The following is a 27,830-nucleotide window of genomic DNA, read 5'->3' on the forward strand; positions in this document are numbered from 1 at the left end:
TTCAGTGCCTGCGGTGTAGAAGACAGTCTTGTTTGACAGTTCTGAATATCGCTTATAAATTTGGAACAATGTCAGGGGTTATTGCAAAAAAAAAAGTAGATGCAGAGAATCGTCAATTTCAAGACAACTGGACAGAGGATTATTATTTTATTCTAAATAAAGGTTTGCCTGTATGTTTGCTGTGCAAAAAATCCGTATCCATCAATAAAGAATACAACTTGAAGAGACACTTTACTTCGAGACGTGGATTACCCAGAAATTGATGGACAACTACGAAAAGATGAAATACAGAAGTCAAAGAAGAATTTGGATACCCAGCAGCAAATGTTCAACAAGCAAAGAATGCAGCACCACAGCTTTGTGGTAAGCGAAAACATCGCTAAGCATTCTAAGTCATTTGGTGAAGGAGAATTTATCAAAGAATGTCTGCTGGATGTTGCAAGTATAATATGTCCTGAAAAGAAAAAAGACTTTGAGAATATTCTTTTGTCGAGACATACTGTTGTCAGAAGGACAGAAATTATGGCTGATATCAAAAAAAGTTTAAAAGAGAAGATTGCTAGATTAGAAGCATTTTCAATTGCTTTGAATGATAGCACCGATGCCTCCGATACAGCACAACTATCAATATTTATTCGAGTAGTTGATGCGGATTTCAACATCACAGAAGAATTATTGGTGCTTCAGCCTTTAAAAGGAACAACTACTGGTGAAGATATATTTGAAACAGTCAACACAGTCTTCGAGAGATTTGGGCTTAAATGGAGTTCACTATCTGGCACATGCACTGATGGAACCCCTGCAATGGTTGGTGCACAGAAGGGATTTATTGGCATAGTTCATGAAAGAGCAATGGATACCCAGAAATTCCGGAAAATTTAACAAATTTTCACTGCATTATCCACCAACAAAATCTGTGTGCAAAATCGATTAAATTCACAAATGTTATGGAAGTTGTAGTAGCCAGTATTAAATTTATTAAATCATGTGCACTTAATCACCGCCAATTTAAGGATTATTTGGCAGACCTATTTTCGGATTATGAAGATGTCTTGTTATTGTGTATGAGTAAAGGTAAAATGTTAAAATGATTTTATGATCTGAGACAAGACATTGCAGATTTTATGGACATAAAAGGAAACACAATTAACCAAGTAAAAGATGAGTGGGTGTGTGATTTAGCATTCCCTGCAGATGTCACCGGATACCTAAACAAACGGAATCTTAAATTGCAAAAATAAGGACAATTGGTTCATTAAATGCATGGAAATGTCAAAGCTCTTTGTAATAAATTAAGATTGTTGGAAAGTCAGATAACAGGCTAAAAATTGTAATCATTTTCCTACTCTAGCAACTCATAAAAATATCCCTTATAATTTGTTTAAGTTAAGGGATATTACATCCCGTATTGTTTCTTAGCCGAATAAGAAACTCAAGAGTTTCATGCCAAATATAGAAATTATATAAAGTTCGGCGATTCCAAGCGTAAGCAAATACCTGGATAGCAGCAACTGACCCTTAAGGAAGTGCAAGCTGAGGCAACTCATAGCAAAAGTGGAGCAAGCTCCGATCACTATTCTTGATATTTACCCATAATTTAGTTCACATTATGGGTTCCACATTTCACAGTTAATTTATCTCCTTCAAATTCTGGGGACCAAATCTGAGAACAATAGTCCAAGTGTGGCCTGATCAGAGACTTATACAACCGAATGATAACCCTCTGCAGGTCAGTGTCCTTCTCATAATTGCAGCAATCCTCTGTATGACCTTCACCACCTTTGCAATATGTCCCCTAAACTTCAGGTTTCTATCAATCATCAACCCCAGATCTCTCGTCTCCCCTACTTCGTCTAGTATAACTCCTTCCATAGAGTATGCAGCATCCCATCGGTTTCCCAAACCTCAAGACCTTACATTTTGCTGCATTAAATTGACCCCCATTCATTTGCCCATCTATCTAGCTTATTCAAATCCTCTTGCAGAGCTATCACTTCTGCACTATTACTGATAACCCTTCCCAGGCTTCGCATCATCTGCTAACAACTGAATATCCCCTTGCAATCCATTGGCAATGTCATTGATATAAAGGTTAAACAATATAGGTCCTAGTACTAAGCCCTGTGGGACCCCCACTTGTAACCCTCTGCCTCCTTGAAACTGCTCCACCATACACAACTCTCTGATACCTATCAGACAGCCAATCCTGAATCCAGTTGACCAATCTGACATCCAGACCCATGTGCTGCAACTTAAACATCAGCTTATCATGTGGCACCCTGTCAAATGCCTTCGCTAAGTCTAAGAAAATTGCAGTATATGCCTTTCCCTCATCTAATGTTCTTGTAACTTTATTATAAAAGGCTAGCATATTGCTAAAACAAGAGCGCCCTTTCACAAATCCATGTTGACTCTCACAGATAACATTACCCTCATCTGCCCAAAGCTGTATACGGTCCCTCACTACTTTCTCCAAGATCTTAACAACTACTGATGACACACAAACTGGCCTATAATTAGACACTTCCAGTATGTTACCACCCTTATGCAATGGCACTATCTTACCTTCCTTCCATTCCCTGGGCACTTTTCCCGCAGCCAGACTTTCATTGTAATGCCAGGTTAAAGGCACTGTCAGTTCCCTAGCATATTCTCTCAAAACTCGTGAAATACCATCAGCTTTACTGACATCCAGAGTACTCAGTATCTGAAAAGCACTCTCCTCCTGTACCTCTAAACCTTGAACCTGCCCTATTCCTCTAGCATTAAAACTGACTCCTCTAGGATGACATACTCCAATAAAGTGTTCATTGAACAATTCCACTATGTCCTCTGCATCAGTCACTCTATTCCCATTTTTATCCCACAATATCATTCTTCCACAGTCATTTCTCCTCTTACTGGCCACATAGCTAAAAAATTCCCTAGGATTTTCTTTTGATCTTAGGGCCAATCTCCTCTCATATTCCAGTTTCGCTTTCCTTACCACACTGGTCACTCTTCTGGCCTGTGTCTTATATTCTTCATGCATCTTCTCTTCACCTGTTCTTCTTATATCTCTTCCATAGCCTCTTTTTTGCATGCAATTCCTGTTTAATATTGTTTGTCATCCAATATTAATTGTGTTCTCTTCTTCACTTGTGGTATACAACTTACCATTGCTGCTAACAAATATTCTTTCACAATTTCCCACGCACTGATATCCCGGCCTTCCAATTCCTCCCTCCATGAAACTTCCCGAAGTTGACGTCTAAGACTATTATAATCACCTGCTTTATAATTCCACATAAATTCCCGTCTCTTTGATATTCCTGCATGTCTATTCATTTTCCAAGTCAAAACGATATGGTCTTTGACTTGGAACAAGAGGATAAAACTCTTTATCCTCTTGTTCCCTCTGTTACATGTTGCCTAAGACATTTGTCTCTCAAGAATTCTAGAAATTCCATTCCCTTATTGCTACATGCATCTTCCTCTCTCCAATTTATACTACTGTAGTTAAAATCTCCCATAACAATCACTCTTCTTGCACTTGCCAAACTCAACTGTCTAAACATCTCCTGGTCCCCATGCTCTGTGCTCCTGGGTCTGTAGCAACACCCCACTAAATATCCTGTCTTGCCCACCTCTACCTCACACCATATGCTCTCAAAATCATTTGTCTCACTGCCTTCCAAAGCCTCCACTCTTGGAGGACATAGGTCGTCACTTATCATAAGCAGTACCCCACCACGACGCTTTCCCCTCCTATCCTGCCGAAAAATGCTGTACCCAGCGACTTCTATTCCTGTTATTGTATCCTCTTCTGTCAACCACATCTCACTGATCCCAGTAATTTTTGGCCAGGCTGATGCTATCTGCGCCACTAATTCCTCTCCCTTATTCCGGATACTCCTGGCGTTAGTATAAAGCATATAAATCCATTGTTTCTATACCCAGCATTATCCCCTGTAGACTCCACTGGGCTTAGTGTTACCTGATATCATCTCCCTTCTCCGAAGCGATTCCCACAAGAGGCCACCCCTGCTATCATCCTCCCTGGGACACACTGACTCGTTCAGAACAGCAATCTCTCCAGATGCGTACGTCCTTCCTCATTCAAATGTAAGCGGTCTCTCGCATACAATTCCTCTCTTTCCTCAAACGCACTCCAAACATCCACATATACCAGTCCTCTCTTGTCACACATTCTAGCTATTATGTCATTCAATATTACTGCTCTTCTGCTCAGCTCGTCATTATCATACCTAGGCAACACACACACACTATTTTTCCTCTCTCTGTCTTCTTCCGTACAGCCTTGAGCAAAAATCTCATATCTCTCTCTGTGCAACTTATATTACCACTCAAGTCATTTGTTTCTACCATCACAATCATCTCATCCACCCTTTCACCTCTCTTAATTGCCTTAGCCACCCTTTCTATTGTTCCTTCTGGCAAACATTCCTCATGCATCCTATCTTGAACATCATGAATCATTGAGTAGCCATACATTATACCTCTTACCATTCCCTCTCTCCTATTGTTTCCATTCTCTCCTCTTCTTTCATTCCCATAGGTCTCTCTCATTCACTCTCCTCTACTGCTATTCTCTCTTCCAGCATTTCCATACCTCTCTCTCCTACTACTGTTTCCATTCTCTCCTTTTCTAGCACACCCATACATCTCTCTCATTCTCTATCTCCTGCTGTTTCCATTCTCTCCTCTTCTAGCACCCCAATACCTCTCACTCGTTCCCTCTCTTCTACTGTTTCCTTTCTCTTCTAACACTCCCAAAATTCTCTCTCTCTGCTACTCTGATTCGCCTTGCATTTATCTCTTCCATTCTCCTAATCTTATCTTTCATACTTTACTCTCATTCACAAGACATTCCACCTTCTCTTTCAGCTCATCTATCTCCCTCTGCAGGTCACTCTTAATCTAAATTCACTCTCCCAAACAAAACCATCTCCTAAACTTTCACAGTCACTCACACCTTCCACACTATCAACTATTATTTTCCCATTCATATATATATATTTTTCATTCTCTCCTATCACACTACTTGTCTTCCTACATTCATTCCCTGTTCCTGGAGTAACAAGGTTGGATATTGATATTTCTAATGCACTTATTTCCTCCAACTGCCTGTATTTTGCGCACTTATGCTCTCTGCTCTCTTTCGCAAGCCACATATCCAATTCCCGAGACGCATACATGCCGCAAGTAATGCATGCCACAAAGTCCCTTATGATATTGCTTATAATAGAGTTCTTAAATGGTGGAGGACTTGGTGATACGCCACTTGCGACTGCAACTGAATCCGCCATCATTCCTTACTGCTGAGTAGCGTAATCTTTAATAATTATTCAATTAATAAATTCCGTTAAATAAATAAGAAAAAAAAAGTACAAACAATTACAAGCAAAACAAAACATTTAAGTACACTAAATATAATTAAATAAAATGAAATATAACTAAATACAGTAATGAAAACTTAGCTTCGTTTTGTCTTCCTTTTCTGGATGCAAATATTTGCATCCAGAAATGGAAGGATGAATGCAAAAATTTATTTGCATTCGAATGCATTAGATTCCAATGGTAACCAAAATATATTATATTGCGACAGCAACTTACTTCCAAAACACAACCACTGAAGTATACTCGTATTCAGAGAAACAATTTAGCACTCACAAACGTAGAAAAACGTACTATTCGCTGATTAAAAATCACTTTCTTTTGAGTTGCCTTAGTCATTATGTTGCGACCTCAGATTGTAGCAATTAGTGAGACCTGGCTATCAGAATCAGACCTACTAACTGGTATCAAGTGTCATGGGTACAGTATTTTTAGGAAGGATTGAGTGGATAGGAGAGGAGGGGGCGTACTGCTAATGATATTGGATGACTTAAATCCAGTTAGATTTGGGACCTATGAATGTAGTAATACTACTAATAATATTTCATGTGGCAGTAAGTTTGAAGCCATCTGGTGTGAGGTGGAACCTAACAAGAATGTTAGATTACAGACCTGGTGGATCGGTTGCTGGTGATGAAGAAATACATCACTAAATAGAAAAGATGAGTGCGAAAACAGTAATCATAATTGGTAGTAGTAGAATCTCATGAGAAGAATGAAAATGCATTTGTTGAGCTGTTGCGGGACAACTTCCTCAAGCAGCATGTGACAGGGGGAACTCGAGGTCAAAAGTGTTAGATTTGATTATAGTGTCAGAGGGCGTTTCAGTTTAAAGACGTAACTATTCTGCCTCCGGTTGGTGACAGTGATCATGTGGTACTCACTTGGGAAGTGACTAAGTTCATGCATGTGCCATTCAGGAAAGGTTACGTGCTGAACTACAAAGCAGGAAATTATGTATATTAAATTAAATATTAAATAAAGCAGTAAATGTAAAGTCATTCACTTTAGCATTATTAGATATCCAATGTCGTATTATATTGGTGGGATTAGGCTAGAAGAGACTGATGAGGCTAGGGATCTTGGAGTGTTAATAGATAGATAGTTGAAGTTTAGGGGCCATGTGGCAAAGATTGCAAATACAACTCAAAAGCTAATTGCAATGCTGAAACAAGAGACTGTTAAAAATGATATCAGGATTGTGAAATACTGATTATGAAGACAGATTGAGAATTTGTAGACTGCAGACACTAGCAAACAGGAGAAAGAGAGGTGATATCATATAACCTTTCAGAAGTTTGTATTTCTAATTACAAACTTCTGAAAGGGTCATACAGGATTTCAATTGATGGAATTTTTCAATTTATGGAAGGTGGGGAAAGGATGAGAGGGCATCCTTGGAAACTGAGAAAGAAGGGTGAGGGCTAGATTTTTCTCTCAGAGGGTGGTGTGTGATTGGAATGGATTGCCATTGGATGTTGTGAGTGCAAGCAGTGTGAATGAATTCAAGAATAAGTATGATAGCTGGTGTGTAGTATGTGGCCTCCCTCGATCAGTCTCTGACTCCCTGGAGGTCTGTTTTTTTTTTTAAATCTGTGATAACATTTTATTTATCTTACAGAGTATTTTCCTATATACAATAAAGTATACTATTACATTTTCTGTTTAATACAAATGTAGATTACAGTGATTTTTTTTCCCCCAATAATAATATCATAGCTTATTATTATACAACCCATTTACATATATGCAATTTTTTTTTTTTTAATATTAGTATCTTCATTATTGGTATATACTTTACTGACTGTTTTATTACATAATCTGCATTCTTTGATTATAAGGATTACATGTAGATGAGTGAGGCAAGTTAATCCCACCTACTTCGAAGCTTGGGTTAGCTTTTATGAAGAGAGTGGGATTTAGCCTTTACTATTTATGTTGTTGTTACTGTTTATGTATGGTATGTAGGCATTGGATGCTGGTGATTTGTGATGTGTATATTAGTGTTAATGGTTTCTTAACTTTGTTGTTATTTTTTCCAGAGTTCGTTTTTTAATGTTCTGTAGTTATCTACGTTTTAACTTTCTTGGTAGGTTGTTGAGTTGCGTGGGTATCTGATGTGATCTCACAAAAGAACCGTATGAGTTGTTGAAGGGTGTGGGGATGTAGAGAGTTGTTGTAGGTCATGTTGTACGATATGTATCTCTGTTGTTTCGGTAGGTGATGTTGAAATAATTCCTTGTTAATGTTATGTAGTGTTTCAGGTTTTTAATGCTCAGGATTCTGTGTGTCGCCATGTGCTGGTCGGATATTGGTGGTTGCGTGTCAGGTGTCCAAATCATTGTTGACACAATTTTCCTATGTAATGTATCTAATTTTGTTAGGTGGCTGTTTGATGTGTTTACATAGACTGTTATACCGTATCTGAGTAGGGATTTGCAGATACCGTGATATAGGAGTTTTTATATGTTGGATGGAATAATGTCTTTTACTTGGAAGTGTTTTGCTACGATGATCCGGAGTTTGGTATGTAGGTATTCTATATGTTTTGTCCATTTAAGGTGGGAATCTATATAGAGACCGAGGTATTTTGCGTGTGTTACAGGTTTGATTTTGGGACATTGGGTATTTTTGTTGTTAATGCAGCGGTATGTGTAACAGTGTATCGATAGTGATGCAGGGGCGCATGATCCTTGGGTTGTGTATTATCAACATCTGTGTTTTGGTGCCATTGATTAGAATTGCGTTTTGGTAGAAGTATGTTGTGATTTCATTTAGGTCTTGTGCTTTGCAGAGAGCTGTGTTGATGTCTGTGTGGATTGCTAGTAGTGCAGTGTCATCTGTGTACTGAAATATTTGACTTCTTATCGCCATGTTATGAACATCGTTAACGTATATGTTGAATAGAGTGGGTGATAATATGTCACCTTGTGCAATACCGTGTTTTATTTGTATACCCCTGCTGTGACATGTACCTATTTTTGTTACTTGTGTTCTGTTTGAGAGGTAGTTCTTGAATGTATGCAGTGTTCCTCTTATACCTATTGAGTATAGTTCGGTGAGTAGTATTTCATGTTCAAGTGTATCAAATGCTTTGGTTAAGTCAAGTAGTATAAGGAATGCATACTTGTTTATCTCGAGAGCTTTGTTTAGTGTGTTGGCGATGTCTTCTAATAAAGTGATGGTGCTTTTTGTTTTCTGAAAAAGCCATATTGGTTTTGTGAGATGATGTACTTATGTAAATAGTTCTTTGGTCTGGTGTGTGTGTTATTTTTTCTAGAATTTTTGAAATGACTGGAAGGGTAGCTATTGGTCTGTAGTTCTGAGTATCATTTCTTTTACCGTGTTTGTAAATTGGCGTAGTTATTGCTGTTTTTAGTTGTAGAATAATGGCAGTATCGAATATTATGTTCACGAGTCTAAAAAGTGTTGGATCTTTTTTTTTTAAACATTTTATTATGTCCCAGATAAATTGCATACATAGATACAGTAATAATTATATATACGTGTGTGTGTATATAATATTTATAACACATTACAATTGTGAATAACAGAAACTTGCAAGTTAATAATTTATTTTATTTTATTTTTTTTATTATTGAAATTAAGATTGTATATTCTGATTGCATATTTACAACACATAATATTACATATTTACAACAGGTTTAGTTTTTTTGTTTTTTTTTCTTCCCTGTATAATGTATTATATTCTTTCTTTGGGAGGCATTTCTGATTTCTTCCTCGAAGCTTAGCAGAGTTTATCCGAAGAAGATAATAGATGACGGTGGTTTCATGGTTATGTTTCTATACTGGTCGCAAGCCAGGTGTTGATTTTACTGTTTGTTGGATTGGATTTAGACATGGTGAGTTTGTGTTCTTGTAGCGATGGTTTTTGAGAGGGGGGGGGGGGGCTTGTCATAGGTCGTGTGTGTGTGGGGGGGGAGAAACAGGAATTGCTCTCTAAATTTCATTCTCGCTATAATTATATAGCGCCTGTTTCAGCTCTGTATATTCCTAGGTTTCTGTCGTCGAACGGCAGTTTGTTTATCATGTCAGGCACATAGAAGTTTCGGGTGGCTTTGCCATAGTGATTGTTGTACTTATGTATAATAAAATTAGTTTAATCCTTTATCCAAGTGTGAGCAAACAAAGTTTGCGCCTGAAGTATCTTCAGGACTAGGGTAAGGTGATACCACACCAGGGCAACTCGTTGCAAAGGTGGAGAAAGCTAAGTTGTACTTATGTGTTATGTAGTTTGTTGAGTGTGGTCTTGTTATGTGATATGTTGTTCTGGTTGCTCTATAAGTTGGGCTGTAGTAATGTGTTTTAACATCACTGTGTAGTGTCATGAGTGTTTCACCTTAAATAGTTTGTGTTGTGTCCGTGCTTCCTGCATAAGTGTGGGTTGTTCCCAGAATATCAGTTTTATCATTTTATCTTGCAACCATTGTAACCTGTTAAGGCTGTAGTCTGCGCAGAATGCATATCTTAAAATGTTTTCACATAATGCTTTATATAGATTAGTATTTTTATGTGGGTTGGGGTAATGTCTTTTAATCTGTATAGTTTGCTTGCTATTATCCTAAGCTTGGTATGTAGGTAGTTTGTATGGCTATTCCAACTTTGATCAGCATTGAAGGTCCAAGATTGCGTGTTGTTTTCACCTGTGTGATGGTTGTGGTATTAGGTTCTGCGCTTTGTGTATAGGAGGATGAATGTCAGATAGTGAGATGTTTAGTTTCTATGGGTAGGGTTTGGGAGTTTTTGAATATCATTAGCTTTGTTTTTCCAGGGTTTATATATATGCCATTTTCGGTTAACCAGTTAGTGATTTGATCGATGTCGTGTTGCATATTTGTGTAAGCGATATTTGCGTTGTTGTTGTGAATGGATACTATGGCTGTGTCGTCTGCGTACTGGAAGATTTTACTTTTTAGAGGAATGTGGCTTATGTCTTGTGTGTGTGTGTATATGTTAAATAGAATGGGAGATAGGACTGCTCCTTGCTGTTAAGTCGTTACTTTCTCTATATTATACCTTGTTCTACCTCTAAATAGCCCACTTTCTAATCTACTGTTGTGACCTTAAAATATTAATTCAGTACTATTTCCTTTTCGGATATTGGCAAAATTTATTTTTATGCTGCGTCAGTCAATATCCTATAACAGAAGAGACTCTTGTTCAGGTAAATAATTTTAAAGGGATACACACAATTATTTTTATCTTATGTTAGCGCTGTGCAGATTCAGTTAGCAGTCGTGACCTGAATCTCACTTAAGCAATAATATCAAATTCCTTCCTGCCAAAAGGTTCTATTTCATAAGTAGTGGTGGTTTGAATTTGTAATCGGGCATAAACTCAGATATAAGATACAAAACATGTTTATTGGAAAAGCATAAAACATTTACAGTTAAGAAAATTCAAATACTCAATAGAACAAAACTCACTCTAAGTTAAGGTTCATACTAAATCACAACAATGAATTTGAGTAAGCTAAATCCTTCAATTATGAAAGGATAAGATTAAGTGTAAGCATAACACTACTAGGATATAATTCCTTTCACAAGTTATTCACAGAACATGCATTGAACACTTTCATTAATACTCTATCAATAACCATCTTAATTCTAAATTCAATTAGTCAAGCCTAGCCATTCTCAATCAAAATACTGCCTATCAACAATTCTTCTTTGTTCCATGTGGTCTTAATTAATTCAATCAAATTCTCACTAAAAGTTCTCTATTAGTGTCCTTAGTTTACAGTATACACAATCTTCTTATTTTTCTAAGCAATTTTTAACATAGAATGAAATTCTTTACATTACCGGATCCTTTCAGATTTCATGCCGCCATCTCATGTAGATCTGGATTACCTTACTGTATAGTTATTGGCCCATCTTTGCACCTGGCGATGCACTGTGCTTTTCTTTGAATCATTTCTGGACTGTGGCGTGATATCTACCACTCTGCAGGAATGCAGGAAATTTTCTACGTTCTCTTCGATGGGACTTTATTCGAAGGCTGGATTCTGCATAGGCCATCATAACACGATCAGCTTCGCTTGGAAATCCTCAACCGTTTTCGAGAATGGCCTTCGTCGTCCGACATCACTGTAGTCGACCCACCGCTCTCTCACGAATCTGCTGACAAACCTCCTAAAACTCGAATCCAAGAACCAAAGAAGAAAAAAGCCCTGTAATATGCCTTGCATCGTCTTTTATTCACCCTTTTGGGTGCCCTCTATTCGCTGTGTTTTTTATTCACGAACACCATCGTTCAGATTAGGGGAGTGTAGGATCACTTGGGTGATCCTACACTCCCCTAATCTGTTAGGTTACCCCATTCCAGGTAGTCGTTCTGACGTCACTTTCCGCATAGGTATAGCCTCCATCGCTACACTCAACTCGTACAGATTATACATGATTATTCCGGATTACTACTTATTATCTTTCTGGAAATTTCGTAATGTACTAGACAGATTAATGGGATTTACAAATAACTTAACAACTCCCTTACATAATTCTTACTATTCTGACACAAAATTCTCTGCTTCTCATTTCAGTTATACAAGAATAAATTTCAATATATGGCACATATGGACTACACATCACAACATAAAGGAATTTTTCATAATTTAGCTGATGTGCAGGTATCTCCTTAATTATAACATTTATCATGTTAAATCCTGAATAAAGAATTTACTTGTAAAGTTCTCCATTCAGGATCTAACATTGTGGTACTCCACAGGTTACCGGTACCTCTTTGCTGTATGCTGATCCTATACATGTGGTGTGCTTTCTGTTTTCATGTATGTTTTAAACCACTGGAGTAGACGACCTCCAATTCCAATATGCGTTAGTTTCATTAACAAGGTTTTGTATGTTAGTGTGTCAAATGCTTTTGTTAGGTCAATGAATACCACTAATGTTATTCTGTTTTTATCCAATGCAGCGTTTATTAGGTCTGTGAAATCTTCCAGGAGTGTTGCTGTTCCTTTATTTTTTTGAAAGTCATATTGTGTTTTGGGTGTGATTTGAAATTTTTCAACGTATGTGGAGAGTTTCTGATGCACGATGCGCTCCATGATTTGGTTGATTACAAACAACATGACGATGGGTCTGTAATTTAGAAACACTCAACAAAAGTAGGTTTGTTGAGTGTTTCTTGATGTCTTTTGCTCTGATTCTATCTATCCCCGATCCTTTGTTAGGGTTAATTTGTTGAATTGCCAGTGATAGTTCTTCTTTTGTTACCGTGGGGAACCACATCGACTGGGTTGCTCGTGGACCTAGTGGAAAATGTTCGTTTGTGTGAGGAAAGGTTGTTTCTTGTAGTTTTTGGACAGAGTTCCTGAAGTGCTGATTAAAGTTGTTTGCCGACTGTTTGAGGGATTTGGGGTTCCAGGCAATGCTGTGTTTTATTGTTTCTGAGGCAGTGGTTCTGTGTATATTGTCCAGCATTGCATTAATAAGGTGCCAGGTTTCCTTTATGTCATTCTGAGTTGTTGTTAATTTGTTGCTATAATAGTTTCTTTTTGCTGTTCTAATCTGATAATAATAATAATTTCGGTAATCTTACATTACCATCTTCAGGGAACTTAAAAAAATAGTGATATGAAAAATAAAAAAATAATATCAGGATATCTGAACATAAGGATTATATCCGTTTCCACCAATAAAGCCACTCAGGACTTGCTGCCCATGCTTTGGACACCCGCCATAAAATACGCTGGAAGAAAGCCTCCTTAATACACCGCAGCAAGTTTAAATATGATAGATTATTCCTAGAATCAGCCTCAGCTCTAAAAAATTCCCCAAACCTCAACAAATTTGGATGCATGAGACTGTCCCAAATATGGGAAGCTGCATTCTTAGAACATCAGCCCAACAGCCAAGAATACTACCCAATTTAGCCCAGTAGGTGGCACCTTTTAGGACTCTAGGAGCGACTTCAGTTGTTGTCTTCAGCCATATTTGTTCTGTGTTAGTGCCTGTGTGCACATATCATTATTTTTTGTTCCCTGAAGATGGTAATGTAACATTACCAAAATATAGGAAGTATTAATTCTTCTTCTTATTGTGCTATCTTCTATCGAAGATCAGCGACAATCTTGGCGAACAAACTGCGGTCTTGTGCTAATCTGAGCAGTTGTGCACTGCTCTTTCCTGTCCATGTCTTGATGTTGTCAAACCATGATATTCTTTTTCTTCCTCTAGTTCCTTTGCCATCAATTCTTCCTACCAAAATAGTTTGTAGAAGTTGGTATTTGCTGTTTCTCATGTGGCCAAGATATGTTTTTCGTTTCTTGATTATTTGTACAAGATGTTTAGCTTTGCCAATGGATTTTAAGACCTCTTCATTGGTAATTTTTTCTGTCCATGATATCTTCAGCATTCTTCTGTATAGCCACATCTCAAAGGCTTCGATTTTCTTGATGGTTGTCGCCTTCAATGTCCATGTTTCAACTCCATAGAGCAGAATAGACCACACGTAACATTTCAGCATTCGGCATCTGACTTCCATGTTTAGGTCTTTATTGCAGAATAGTGTTCTCATTTTCATGAAGGACTGCCGTGCAACTTCAATCCTTGTCTTTATATCTATTTCTGGATCCCACCGTTCATTAAGCCAACAACCAAGATATTTATATCTTGACACTTGATCAATATTTTCCCCATTGAGTGTCAGTTTCATTGATGAGGTTGGATGTTTGCTGATGATCATGTATTTTGTCTTGTTGATGTTTATATTTATTCCCATTCTTTGGCTTTCTATGTATACTCTGTCAATGAGTTTTTGGAGATCCATAATGTTATCTGCAATTAGCACGGTGTCATCTGCATATCGTAGGTTGTTAACAATCTTTCCATTTATTGCGATTCCCTCTGGACATTCTTCCAATGCTTTTTTAAAGATTACCTCTGCGTATATGTTGAACAGGAGTGGTGAGAGCACACATCCTTGTCTCACTCCTCTTTTGATGTTAATATCACTGGTGGTAATGTTGTCTAATTGAACGGTAGCTCACTGATTCCAATACAGATTTGTTATTAGTCTTATGTCTTGTTCGTCTAGCCTTGTTTGTTGAAGGACTTCTATTAAGTTAGTGTGTCTGACTTTGTCGAATGCTTTTTCAAAATCTATGAAACACATAAAGACAGATTTCTGTTTTTCTATGCATTTTTGTATCAATATTTGGGTACAGAAAAGGGCCTTTCTAGTACCAAAACCATTCCGAAAGCCGAATTGCGTTTCACTTAGAGTTTCTTCACTTTTTCTATAAATGCGATTCTGAATTACTTTCAAAAATATTTTTAATGTTTGGCTCATTAGACTAATAAGTCGGAAGTCACCACAGGAATTTGCTTTGGGTTTCTTTGGGACAGTGATAAATGTAGATTTGAGCCAATCTGATGGAAATTCATCACTTTCATATATTTTATTTAACAGTTTTTCAAGAAGTTTGATGTTATCTGGTTCTATTAATTTTAAAAATTCTGTTTGCACACCATCTGGTCCACTGGCTTTTCCTGTTTTACTTGTTCGTATAGCATTCTCTATTTCGCATTTCATGATTGCTGGTCCTTGAATGTTATCTTTTATATTTATAGGCTTCTGTCTAGTATCTTTGAAAAGTTCTGTTACATATTTTATCCAAATCTGTGCTTTATTCTCTTCTTCTAGAACTATTTTTCCATTTTCGTCTCTTAGAGATACTATTTGCTTTTTCCTCAGTTTTCTGGAAATTTCGTTGATTTTCTTATACAGATTGAAATTATCATGTTTCTTCTGAAGCAGTTCAATTTCAGTACATAAATTTTTCATCCAATTTTCCTTGGCTTCTTTTATTTTTTTCTTAATGATGTTATGTGTTTCTGTATACCTGGCAAGGTCTTTGTTTTTGTACATTCTTCTTGTATCAATAAGAGGAAGAATCTCATCTGTCATCCATTCCTGTTGTTTTATATTATTCACATAACCCACTTCTTCAATACTTGTTGTTACGATGGCATTCTTTAAGCTATTCCAAAGAGATTCCACACTTTTATTTTCTTCTATGTTAATCTGTTGTAATCGCAGGTTAAGCTGTGTCTTGGCACTTTTATTTATGTTCGGGTCTTTCAGTTTTTCTACATCAATTTTCTTTTTCTTCTTTTGTGATTTTTTAGCTGATTTTAATCTAAGACGTACTTCTGCAACTATGGGATTGTGGTCTGATGAGATATCTGCTCCGGGATAAGTCTTTGCACTCTATACTACTGTGGAATCTTTTATTTATCAGTATATAATCAATTTGATTTTGGACAATGTTATGTTGGTTATCTTGAGGCGATTTCCAAGTGTACAGTCTTCTGGGTGGAAGTTTAAACTAGGTATTTGCTATTGTTAGATCTTCTTCCTGACAGAATTGAACTAGGCAATCTCCTCTGTCATTTCTGGTGCCTAAGCCATGTTCGCCAACAATTTCTCCATCACCCCCTCTTCCTACTTTTGCATTGAAGTCACCCATCACTATGTTTATATCATGTTTCTTTGTTAGGTTTTTAATCTCTTTTAGGTGTTCATAAAACTCTTCATCTTCTTCACTTTTGTCAGCTGTGGGTGCATAAGCTTGGATGATATTTATGTTAACGGGGTTTCCCTTAAGTTGTAACAGCATTATCCTTTCAGAAAATGGAATCCAATTTAGTACTGATTTATTGATTTCTTCATCTAATATTACAGCTACACCATGTCGATACTTGTTCTCATCATTCCCAGAGTAATACATTGTTGTATTATCTTGTTGACACTTTCCAGATCCTGGCCATCTTGTCTCGCAAATTCCCAAAATCCAGATGCCCAGCCTCTTCATTTCTCTTGTGGCATTTCCTAATTTGCCAGCTTCATACAGAGTTCTGACATTCCAAGTTGCAATTTTAAAAGTGGACACCATTTTGAGCCCGGAGATTCTTCGCACCCCTGTCCCATTTAAGGGACGCCGGGAACTTGGGGCCAATTGTAAGGGTTTGCTTGCCATGGTGGTTGTTCTGGAGATAAGGTAGAGCAGTAGTTTCTCCGTTTGCTTTCTGCTCCGCAGTATTACAGACGTACACAATATAATCATATTGCCATCTGCAAATCTCTGATCGCAAGCTTTTCCGTCGTCATTTAGCTTCAACCTTGTGTCAGTACTGACAATGCTGCTTCCCAATGTCAGGGGCAGTGACCCCAGCAGGTACTTATTTAATGGCGGCACTACTCGCCATGTCACCGAGTTGTCATTGGGCTTTGTGAGGTTTTAAGTGAGACAGAGTTGCCACTTCTGCTCCCCCACACCCTGATAGCTCAGTCGCTGTTGGTCCACGGCTGCTTATTCGCCAGATTGCTCTGTTTATATCACAGCTAGCCTCCATATCTGAAGGCTGTTCCCCGATCTGCCACCTGGGGACGCACCCGGTAGTAGTCAGCTCTGCCCCGGGAAGTATTTATTAAAAGTTGTTTAATTAATATAATAGTATACATTGCCTTTCTCTAAAAATTAACAGTTAGGTACTACCTTCAATTCTAACTGCTGACTTACTGTAGCATTTTGAATAGCTTCTCTCTTGGCCTTGTCATATGCCTTTTCCAGATCTACAAAACCCAAATACAAATCTTTGTTATATTCCCACAATTTCTCAACTATTTGTCATAAAGTGAAAATCTGATCCTCACAGCCTGTATTTGGCTTGAATCTAGCATGTTCTTCACCAAGCTTCCCTTCCACAGTTCTTCTCGACTGCTTCAAGTATACTTGCATAAATCTTACCAGGAACATTCAGTAGAGAAATAGCTATGTAATTCTCACATTCAGTTTTATTCCTCTTTTTATATATGGGTTCTATGAGAGCTCTACTCCAATTATCTGGTTCGTCCTTCTGTACAGCCCTTCTGAACTATGCAGTACAGCCACTGCATGACTTTTATACTTCCATAATCGAGCATTTCTGGTCAAATACTATCTACTCCTGCTACCTTTCCACATTTCATGCTTTTGATGGGTTTTTCTACTTCAATTATGAATATCTATTCCTGACTGCATGCCTGGTCAGTTCTTTTTACTAATGTGCTGTCATCACCACTTGTTTCATTTAGCAATTTTTTTGAAGTAATTACTCCATACTGCTTTAATTTAATTTAATCATTACTCCATACTGTGAAATTATTTGTTTTGTTGATTTGGAATTATTTTTCTTGCTGTGCAGAATTCAAGTCCATACCATGTGAGTTTGAATTCTTTTGTGCCATGGTTATTTGTGAATGTCTTGAGGTTGGTAGACAATTTCATTACTTAGAAGCCTTAAAGTGGCTCAAAATTCTCTTGGTGGTCTTTAGAACAAGATTTCTAGTTTTTTTTAACCTAATATTTGAGTTAGAAAATGTTCCTTACAGTATGAATGTGCTAATTTGAACCCCGTTCACAGTAAGAATGAGTTCCAAAATGAATTCGGTTTATAAAATGAACTGATTATAATAACCGTTTATAAAATTAAATCATCAACAGAACTGTGATATTAAATATCCAAAGGAATATAATTATGAGCATGATTCAACAAATTAAGCAGACCCTACATTTTTTGCATGGCAAAAAATATACTTGCTCAAGACCATGTTTTTTTTTTTTTTTTTAAATGCTTACTGACCACTTCTATTATACCTATCACCAAAGAGGGCAGCATAACTATCTTTAATTTGGAAGACAAGAACACTGCACAGCGGTTATGGTGATGTGCCATATCCACCAAAGATTGTGGTGGGTTGTCATTCTTCCTTACATTAAAAAAAAAAAATTTTTTTTTAAATATATATATATATATATATATATATATATATAAAGAAGTTTTTTTTTACCCTTTAATGTTCTCTTTTATGTAGCCAGAAGCTTTGAAGTTTTTTAAAAAGTTATATAGGAAACCAAATAAAAATTTCAGATTTTTTGAGATACTCTTGATAAAGACAAATTAGTCCAACTCTTATTTTCATCTGCTCAGCCTAGACATTCATTTCAAAATGAAGTAGACTGCAGTTTTTTCCATCTTTTAGCTTATTTTAGTACATCTACCTAAACAAGAATTTTTTTTTTTTTAGGATCATGAGTGGTGTGTCATCTGATCATAGCAAATGGGACAGTAAAAAATGATGAATGAATGAATGCTTAAACAACAATGGTCCCAGAACAGAACCCTGTGGCAACCCACTCTTCTTCTCTCTTCTATGTGGATGATGATGAGGCTGAATGAAATGAACTCTTTCCACTTTTGTCTGTCCCGGGAGAGTCCGAACAATTCTGTCCAGTTTGGTGTCGCTTGTTGCGATTTGGTTTTCAGGTCCTCTTTTATTTTGTCTATCCATCTAATTCTGGGCCGTCCTTTGGATCTTTTACCTTCCATTATTGTATTCAGGGCTTTAGATGGTAGTCTTTCTGTTCCCATTCTGGTCACATGGCCAAACCATCTGTCTTCTTTCTTGGATTTTGTCTATTATTGTTATTACTTGTTTTAGTCGTTTCCTTATGTCTTCATTTCTTAGTCTATCCAGCAGAGATACTCCAAGTAATCTTCTTAGCCAACCCATTTCAGTAACTGGGTTGGCTAAGAAGATTACTTGGCTACAATAATTTTTTCTCTTTAGCCTTTTTGAGATTCCAGCATTCACTTCCATAGAGGAGTATTGGGAGGACCATTGTTTCATAGATTCTTACTTTTGTTACTTGTTTGATGTCTCTTGACTTCCATATTTTATTAAGTCATCCAAAAGTTTGGGATGCTTAACTGATTCTTCTGTTTATACCCACTCATTACCTTTCTTTTTATTTTATTTTTATGGGACATTGCACCACCATACACAACTCTTTCTCTCCTATTAATCAACCAGCTTTGTAACTAAGTCTCCAATTTCATTAGTAGTTTATCATGTGGTACCCAATCAAATGCTTTATCATGTGTAATTTCTTACGAAACTTCCATAATTTCCATTCAGCTTTGAAATAATGCTGGATTTAATATCTACTTGATTTATATAATTTTGCATTGCCGAAATGAAGTATTTTGGCTCTTTATTTTAGTAAACAGAATTTTATTATTATTATTACAAAGTGTTTTGGTGCATACCTTATTTTTCATTATTCAATGTATCAACAAAATGCATGTAATTCTTGACTTAAATTTCATATCTATACATGTACATTATTTACAATTTTTTGTATTTTCTAAAATGAATGGGAACTATCATAAGAAGATAAATGAAATTTAACTAGAGAGCAGGTGTGTTTTCTGTTATGTTTTGCATGCAAAGATTGCATAGATAAATTTTTTTTTTCACAGAAAAACAGGAGCAAGTAGTAGCAATAACAGAACTCGTACAACTGGTGCCACTAGTGGTGGAATGTGGAGGTTCTATACTGATGATTCCCCTGGAATTAAAGTGTAAGATTTTGATTATTTATTATTAAATGGCATTGTTAATATCTCTGAAATCATATGACTTGGTCATGTCATCATTCATAAGTTTCGTTAAAGCCATGTCATTGATTGTTTATCTTATAAAAAATTGAAAAGTAAATACAATATATATATATATATATATATATATATATTTTTTTTTTTTATATTTAATTTATTTTTTTTAAATCCAGTAGATTCAGTTATGTAACTCAAGAAAAATAGCAATATGGATAATCTTCAAACTGTGGTTTGACCGTATATAATACTATAGATTTTATTACTAGGAAAAACTTACAAGCTATCAGTAAATAAGTTACCAACCATGGCCATCGTGGATAATGACATTTTGTCTGTGTAAGCATGCAGCTTTGGAAATTTGTGGATTGCAGAACATTAGTTTGTTAGAACTTATTTTTGTTTTAAGTGCTTTAAGTAAAATAGTGCTGTGTGTAAATAGTTTCATTTGATGCTTCTTTCAAGATACTGTTTGATTGTGCAACTCAGTTGCTGTATCAGTTTTTTTTTTTTTTTTTCAGATTTCCTGCTATTTGTTCAAGTCTGTGCATTGATCAACCCTTCCTTTTCTGTTTTCTAAAGTGTGGTTAATGGCATTAACCCATTTATTTCCCATTCTTCCTGTGAAGGGTGTGTGTGCACATGCATATCAATGCCTACCCAAACAAGGATTGTTAAACCTATGACACATTGGTGCCAAGGCAAGTGGTCAAGAAGAAAGAAGCAACTGTTTGGATCTTTTGTAAACATCTGGTGGTCAGAGTCCTTAAGACTGTTTTAAAGCATCAAGGTAGATGGAATGAAAGATGACAAGTTGTGTTGTATGTTTGGAGTTGAACAGTAAACAGATGTTGATTAGCAGTTACTCATGTGTTTGCACTTGAAAGAACAGCACCCATGAAAATATTTTCAAGTGAAGCATTAGGCAGAAGCAGCACATCTATGAGAACGTGACTGCAGTGAGTCCTGAAGGGAGGGGGGGGGTGTAATGTATTCAGCAGAAAAGAACACTTTTTGGAGACAGGAGACCTTGGATGTGATGCATCTGCTGCATTTATTTCAAAAATATCTAATTGTATATAGAGATCATTGTGTTATCAAAGGTGGGGGGGGGTAGTCTTTCTTGTGTAAAATTAAGACTGGGTTATTTTCATGGCATTGACAAATATTGTCTTCACCAAAATGTGACAAGAAGGCAAGTCTTTAAGGTATTGATTATGAAAGATATTGTAGTTTGGAATATATGAGCACTTGGAAACTTGTATAATGAAGAGCTATTATTAGTAAAACAGGATAGAATTTGAGGTTAGTAATAGGTAATTTATAAACAGAAGAAAGCATGAGTAAAAGTACATAGCCCTGGGATATTTCACTATTGGTGGGGAAATCTGAACAAGGGTACCATCCACCATGACACCTAGCAAATGACCAGAGAGAAAATTAGTAATTTGTTTGCAGCATGGACAGTAGGCCATGGGATAGTAATTTGGTAAGCAGGCCTTTGAGCCAGATCCAACCAAATGCCATGGAAATGTTCAGAATGATCACCTTTTTTATTTTTTTATGATGGCCCCATACATAAAAGATCACAGGACCTATAACACCACAGTGCCATGTGTGAGTAAATGATTAAGGAGAAAAAAGGTAGTTTATTGATATATTTCTTAAAGAGTTTGAGGTCGTACTCAAATCAGTACAGGAGATTATTCCAAAGAGCAGAGGTAGATGGAGGAAAATGGTAAGTTTGTTTGGTATGTCTGGAGTTGGACAGTGTATTGGTGTTGGCCAGTAGTTACTCTAGTTCTTACATGGTTGGAAGAATGGTAATGACCAATTCAGAGGAAAAGTGCCTATCCTTAGGGAAGTCTTGGGTGCACCACTCTGAATGTGGGAACAATATTCTAAGGTTGGTTGGATCTGAGACTTACAAAGTGTTAGGAGTTGAGTGAAAGAAGTTCATTGTTTTGAACAAAACATTAAACTTCTTTCACTCAACTTTTACATATACAGCATTTTACAAGCTGAGAAGGCTATGTAATATGCTTATGCCAGGGTAAATTGGATGTGACAGTCAACCTAAAAAGAGAAAGCTGATCTTGAAAAGAAGTTGGAACATTATCCAAAGTTAGATTGAATAAGGTAGGATCTTTCTTGTGGGTGATAAGGCAGGCTTGAATTTTTTTTTTGGTATTGAAGTTTACTAAGTTGTCTTCAATTCATTAGAGGATGTTGAAAAGATCAGTGTTTGTCATTGGCTATGGAATATCTTAAGGCTTCTATCATTTTGAATGGAGAAAAGGAATGAATACTGTCATTTGCAAAGCTGTAAATAGGTTTTGAAGTCAGAGAGAGAGAGTTCATTGATGTAAAGGAGTAAGAGTATGATTGAGAGTACAGAACCCTGGAGTCCTCCAGCAATGATTGAGATATATGAGAGGATGCCATCCCACCATGATTGATATGCAATGAATGACCAGTGAGGAAGTTGCCATTCCAATCATTTGCATGAGAGAGAGAGTGATAACATGGCCTGTGTCCAAAGGTGGGTGAAATGAGCTAGGTTGTCAGCTGTAAGATGAGAATGGCTGAATCCATACTGGTGATCACTAAATAACTGATAAGTCTTCCGGTAATAAAGGAGCTGGTTGTCAATAATCTTCTCCATCACTTTTGAAAGTACTAAGGTAAGAGCAGTTGGCCAGTAGTTAGACAGCTGACTTTTGTCTCCCTTATATAGACAATATGAGATGGATGCTAATTCTGAAGCACCAGTTTTGAGCACAACTGAAGGAATACCATCTGAACCAGGAGCCTTAATAGTTTCAAGATTAATTAGGATTTTCCTGATATTCTTCTGGCAAAAATTCAGGAGATGTATAGTAGGTATGGTAGTATTGGGAGGTAATTTGCCTTGGTCATCCAGGTAAGAGTTGAAGGAAAAAACTGATGCCATGAGGTCATCTGCCTTTTCCTTGGGTGAGGTTACCACAGTGCCATCAGGACATTATTAATAATGTAAAGTTCTTTTTATTATTTTTAATGTGGTCCTTCTCTTGATGTATCTGATCATACAAATTTTCCTCTGAATTCCTATCTTTGTTCTTCAGTCTTTGTTCAACTGTTTTAGTTCTAACCACACTATCTTGGATATAGCTAGCTTGATCTTTGGGCTGATTTCTCCCTTTTGTTCCATGTAATTTGAAATCATTATGAACAAAACTGACCTTGTAAAAAATGGAGATTGAGTGACTAATACAGTTAATATGTTGGTGTGCTTTAGATTATTGGAGTATTTCATTCCAGAAAAAAAGCAGATTTTATTCGTAGAGGATGGGGAGAGTGGAAAGTTAAGTGCATGAGGCATATATTTTTCAAGTTATTTTTAATTCTATACATGAGCGGTACAAGAACCATCCCTGTGGTGTGCAAGGAAGGATCAAGAAAGAAGAGATCTATTGACATTTTTCTTGAAGATCTGGAGGTTTAAGTTGTTAAGGAAAACACTGAGGAAGGCTTCTCTAGAGAACAGAGGTAGATGGAATAAATTAGGAAGAGGAAAAGCAGATTCAGTGTATTTGCAGTTTTACTGAAAATGGATGTTAGGCAGCTGCTGCTTTTGTTTTAATGGCCCAATAGAAAGCAGAAGAATGTTTGCCAGTTCACTGGAGCATTGACCATGGAAGTACTTGTAAAAGAGAAAGCTGAAATATTACATCTGTGAGATTGAAGCTAGTCTCTAATAGAAGGGTCATCTGTTAGCAGAATTGTTCTCCTCTGGACAGCATTATCACCCCAAACATGTAAACCATTCTAACCACACTACATAGTGTAGTTAGAAATAAAACAGCTGAACAAAGACTGAAGCTCAAAGATATGAAGGTGGATTAATTTGAGATTTGTATAGTTAGTTGCTGGCTGGGTATAAAATTGCATCTTGAATGGAAAAGAATGCCTGGTTTTTTAGATGCTGAATTAGTTACCAATGTAATGTGCTTATGGCAGGAGTGGCTGGAGGTAATGTCAGTCCAGTGCCTGCCTAGGGATTTATGTATTACTGAGGTTAAGAGAAGGTGAGCTGAGATTCCTTTTGCAAGAGAAATATCAGTACTAAGTTTTAGTTGTCTTGTAGGTGATCAGGTTATCTTTGCCCACTGAAGGATGGTATGGAGATCAGTGATATTAGTTGCAGATCTTGAAGCTTGGGATGACTGAGAACTACATAGTTTGTCAAAAGAGTTGGATGAATAGAGTTCACTATTGTTGGTAAAACTGTGGATAGGATTGGTGATGATTGAGAGTGGATCATTTATGTATAAAAGAAAGAGAGTAGGTGCCACCTGTAAAGAGGTAAGTTTTCATAATTTGGGGAGTGGTAAATACACATAAATGTTACTGAATGGGGCAAGGAAGCCTTGACTTGAGGTCAAAAGCAGGGGTTTCTAAATTTAGCATTTTTGGCAGGCAAAAACAAGGTACAGGCACCATCCTCGTGGTAAAATCATTTATGCAAAGTGTAATTTTGGCATTGAAGGGAGATTATTGTTGATGTGGCTGCAATATTTGGGTTTGTCAAGAGAGGAAGTCTGATCCGCATGTCTATAAACTGCAGTGGCAGCTCGTGGCTTGAAATTGTCTGGGTGCTGCAACTTTCGAAATATTCATACAGTATATACAGTATACAAGTGTATACGTGTTTGGATAAATATCAAAATTATGGTAAACATTTAAAAAAAATTAAACATGAAAAAATATTGTTTATTATCAATAAAATTATACAGTTTGGTATAATTCAAAATTTTGGTATAATTTACTTATAAAATCCATTCTTCTTGTTATGTTTTGAGTGAAAAGGTCAATAACTTTTCCTTGATTTTTATGTGACTGTTGAAGAACAGTCATTACTATTACAGAACTTATTTCTGAGGTCATAATTGTCAATAACTAATGTTCTAAAATAAAAACTATGATGAATGTTGTCTTTAATTGTAATGTCCAAATATTTAAAAAGACGGAGTAAACACGATAAGCACTACGAACACTCTACTACTGGCACAAACTGCATATAAACAACAGTGGAACTGCGCGACGGACAGTGCCACATTATGCCAATAGCTCACATCGCACTGTGACGTGCATGTGTTTGCACGTGTAGCAATATGACACTGCGGTAAACAGTGCTGCTAACGTCCTTCGCCCTCCTAAGTGCTACAAGATGGATTTTTATTATTTTTTATACAAAATAAGATAATTGTATAGGATTGTTGATAATAAAATGAAATATTACAAGCAAATATAAATAAATTAATAAATATTTATATATCGAGAAAAATTGGGGGTTCTGCAGTGCCTATGCACGAGCTGACCCTGGTAAACTGGTCATGAACATCATTTATATTGGGGTAAATTCATGCTGTGGATTTGAAAGTGTTAAGTGATTCTGGTATGTTTTGAATGTTGTGTTTGGTGGAATTAGTTTTCTAGAGAGATTTATTTTGATTGCAGTGTCACTGGCATTCTGTGCCTGTTCTATTTGGTTCATTGTTGTATCTCCTCATATCCCCACTCTTTTCTTTTGTACAACAATTTATAGGAAAGGAAAGAGTAGGGCAGAATATGTGGCAACAGGGTTATACACTAGCTGACTGGTGAGCCTCTTCGCTCATTGCTAGCAATTTTGGCTAGTGTACTACCTGGCTGCAAGCCTGGGGTGCTGCCACTTTTGTTGATGTAACCTCAAAATTTGTCAGGTTCTGGGTCTGTAAGTATATTATGCTTGCCAAGAAATTATACTCTTGTTTATTTCTTTATCCAAATATAAGAGTATACTTACTTGTGCATAAAGGCTGATTACGTCACAGCAGTTGCCTCAATGCAGTGAATGTGGACAAATGACATGAGATGAAATGGATGTTTATAAACCCATTTATCAAATATTTCATTTTATTAAAATGGTTTGTATTTCTGGGTGGAGTTGGAATACTCTGGATGTCAGTAAGATGGCAGGACTGGATGAGATTTCATCATGCATATTTTAATGAATGTTAAGGAACTGATTGTATTGTTTAATGAAAGTCTTGTAACTGGTGCCATTGTTCCATCCCCAAATACTAGGAGTGTGGATTGCTGATTACGAGGATTTGTTAAGGACATATAATCTGTACATTGAGGACAACATTGTCCTTAATGTACAGTACTTTATGGTGTCTAAAGTGAATCAATCAATCTTGAGTCTTGTCCTCTTGTATATTTATAGTAATTATATAAAAGATAGAAATTAATAGTAAAAATTGCTGATAGTAATTTTGTGCCAACACTTCATGGTCATAATTGTCTCAGCAGATTAAAAAAAAAAAAGTATTTTCTTTGTTGAAAATGAAACTTTATTAGTCTGTATTTATTTTTACAAGAGTTATCATTGTTTTTCAATTTGCATTTAGTTTTGATAAAAATTTTGTATAATTTTCTCTTCCTATTTAGTGGACCTGTTCCAGTACTAGTGATGAGTTTACTCTTTATTGCCTCTGTGTTTATGCTACATATCTGGGGTAAATATACAAGAGGATAACAGGATCAGGAGTCATAAAAAGAAAAATAAAATGGCTCAGAAGCATGCAGGAGTATACCCAATTCTAAAAAATATTATATTTTTATTCCTTTACCTGTCTGGGACCATTTTTAAAAGTAAAAATGTTCATTTACCTGCTTTCCTTTGAAATCATTATTTCAACAAGAACAGGTATTACTGCATTGATACCTCCTGTGTTTTACAAATTTTTTTGTATATTAAAATAAATTTTGTTATTTAATTTCGTAAGATTTTATGAACATATACAATCAGTTTGCAACAACGGGACTTAAAAATTTAGAAAAATGCATGTTATTCTTGTTTGGTTGATACAGAAAGCCTCAGGACAAACTAAATACAGGGCGTGTTCAAAAAAAGACTGAACTTTTGTTATAAAGACTTGCTCATTTTACAACATTTTAAGCTGTCCCCTTTGCTGGCAATACACCATTCCCAATGTTTCTTCCATTGTTGGAATGCACTTTCTGTGATGGCATGCAGTTCTTTTATTGCATTTTCCTGAATCTCCTCTATAGTTTGGAAACGACATCCTTTCAAAGTGGTTTTAAGTTTGGGAAACAGGAAAAAGTCTGCTAGGGCTAAGTCCAGAGAATAGGGTGAATGGGGCACAGATGTCTGATGTTCATATTGTTTGTTCAGCACCTGCTCACTGGAGCAAATTGTTAATACTCTAGGTTTGGGTGTACTGGTGATACCCTAGTTTTTGTGTTGGATGGTGGTGTGAATTTTTATGTATGTATTTGCCTGTGTTTGTAGGTTTGCTGTAGACCGTGAATGAAAGGCAACTCGAGGGAAGATATTTGACAATAATTCTTCCTTTTTTAGACACACTCGTTTTGTCTTCCCTCAGTGCGCCATCCCAATAAGAAAAGATGAACATGAATGCCACATTAAATTCCTCTACTATGGTAAAACAAGCCTGTTAGACTACGCACTTCAAACATGTCACGGAATCAACTGGAAGGACACCAAAATTTTGGAATGCACCGTACCAAAACCTGGTTCGAAAGAAAGCTCAAAGAAGCTTGTGAGATGCTAAAACATCATCCAAATCTTAACAAAAATTAATTAATAATTCCAAGAATCTGGAGGACACATCTGTAATCTATGTAGCATCCAGAACATGATGGTAGAACCCTGACACAAGAAAACCATAATATAAGAATTCTTTAGAGATGTTTTCTGTTTGATATGTATAAAAGAAAGTTTATTTTATTAATATATATTTTTGTATATATTTTATCTATTATTTATTTTTTTAATTATAATTTTTTTTCCATCAGAGGTCAGGCTAGCTAAATGATTAATGAAGCATTTTGATTTATCTTACTTTTGTGTAGTGTAATCTAGCTTTGTTTTTATATATG

The 27,830-nt window shown here is 36.3% G+C and overlaps 1 protein-coding gene across 1 annotated transcript in view; it reads left to right on the plus strand.

The window, feature by feature from the left end:
* Sec61beta (Sec61 translocon subunit beta) overlaps window positions 1-26,683 on the plus strand; it is a 62,720-nt gene extending 36,037 nt beyond the window's left edge. The window contains exons 3-4 of the mRNA XM_090409960.1: window positions 19,743-19,844; window positions 26,355-26,683. Of these exons, the coding sequence (XP_090266086.1) occupies window positions 19,743-19,844; window positions 26,355-26,442 (190 nt within the window). The 3' untranslated portion in view covers window positions 26,443-26,683. The remainder of the gene's footprint in view (window positions 1-19,742; window positions 19,845-26,354) is intronic.
* Window positions 26,684-27,830: the final 1,147 nt, after the last annotated feature.

Source organism: Typopeltis vanoorti, chromosome 2 (genome assembly GCF_054136105.1).
Source record: "Typopeltis vanoorti isolate ZY-2024b chromosome 2, IOZ_Tvanoo_1.0, whole genome shotgun sequence".
Taxonomy (NCBI): Eukaryota; Metazoa; Arthropoda; class Arachnida; order Uropygi; family Thelyphonidae; genus Typopeltis; species Typopeltis vanoorti.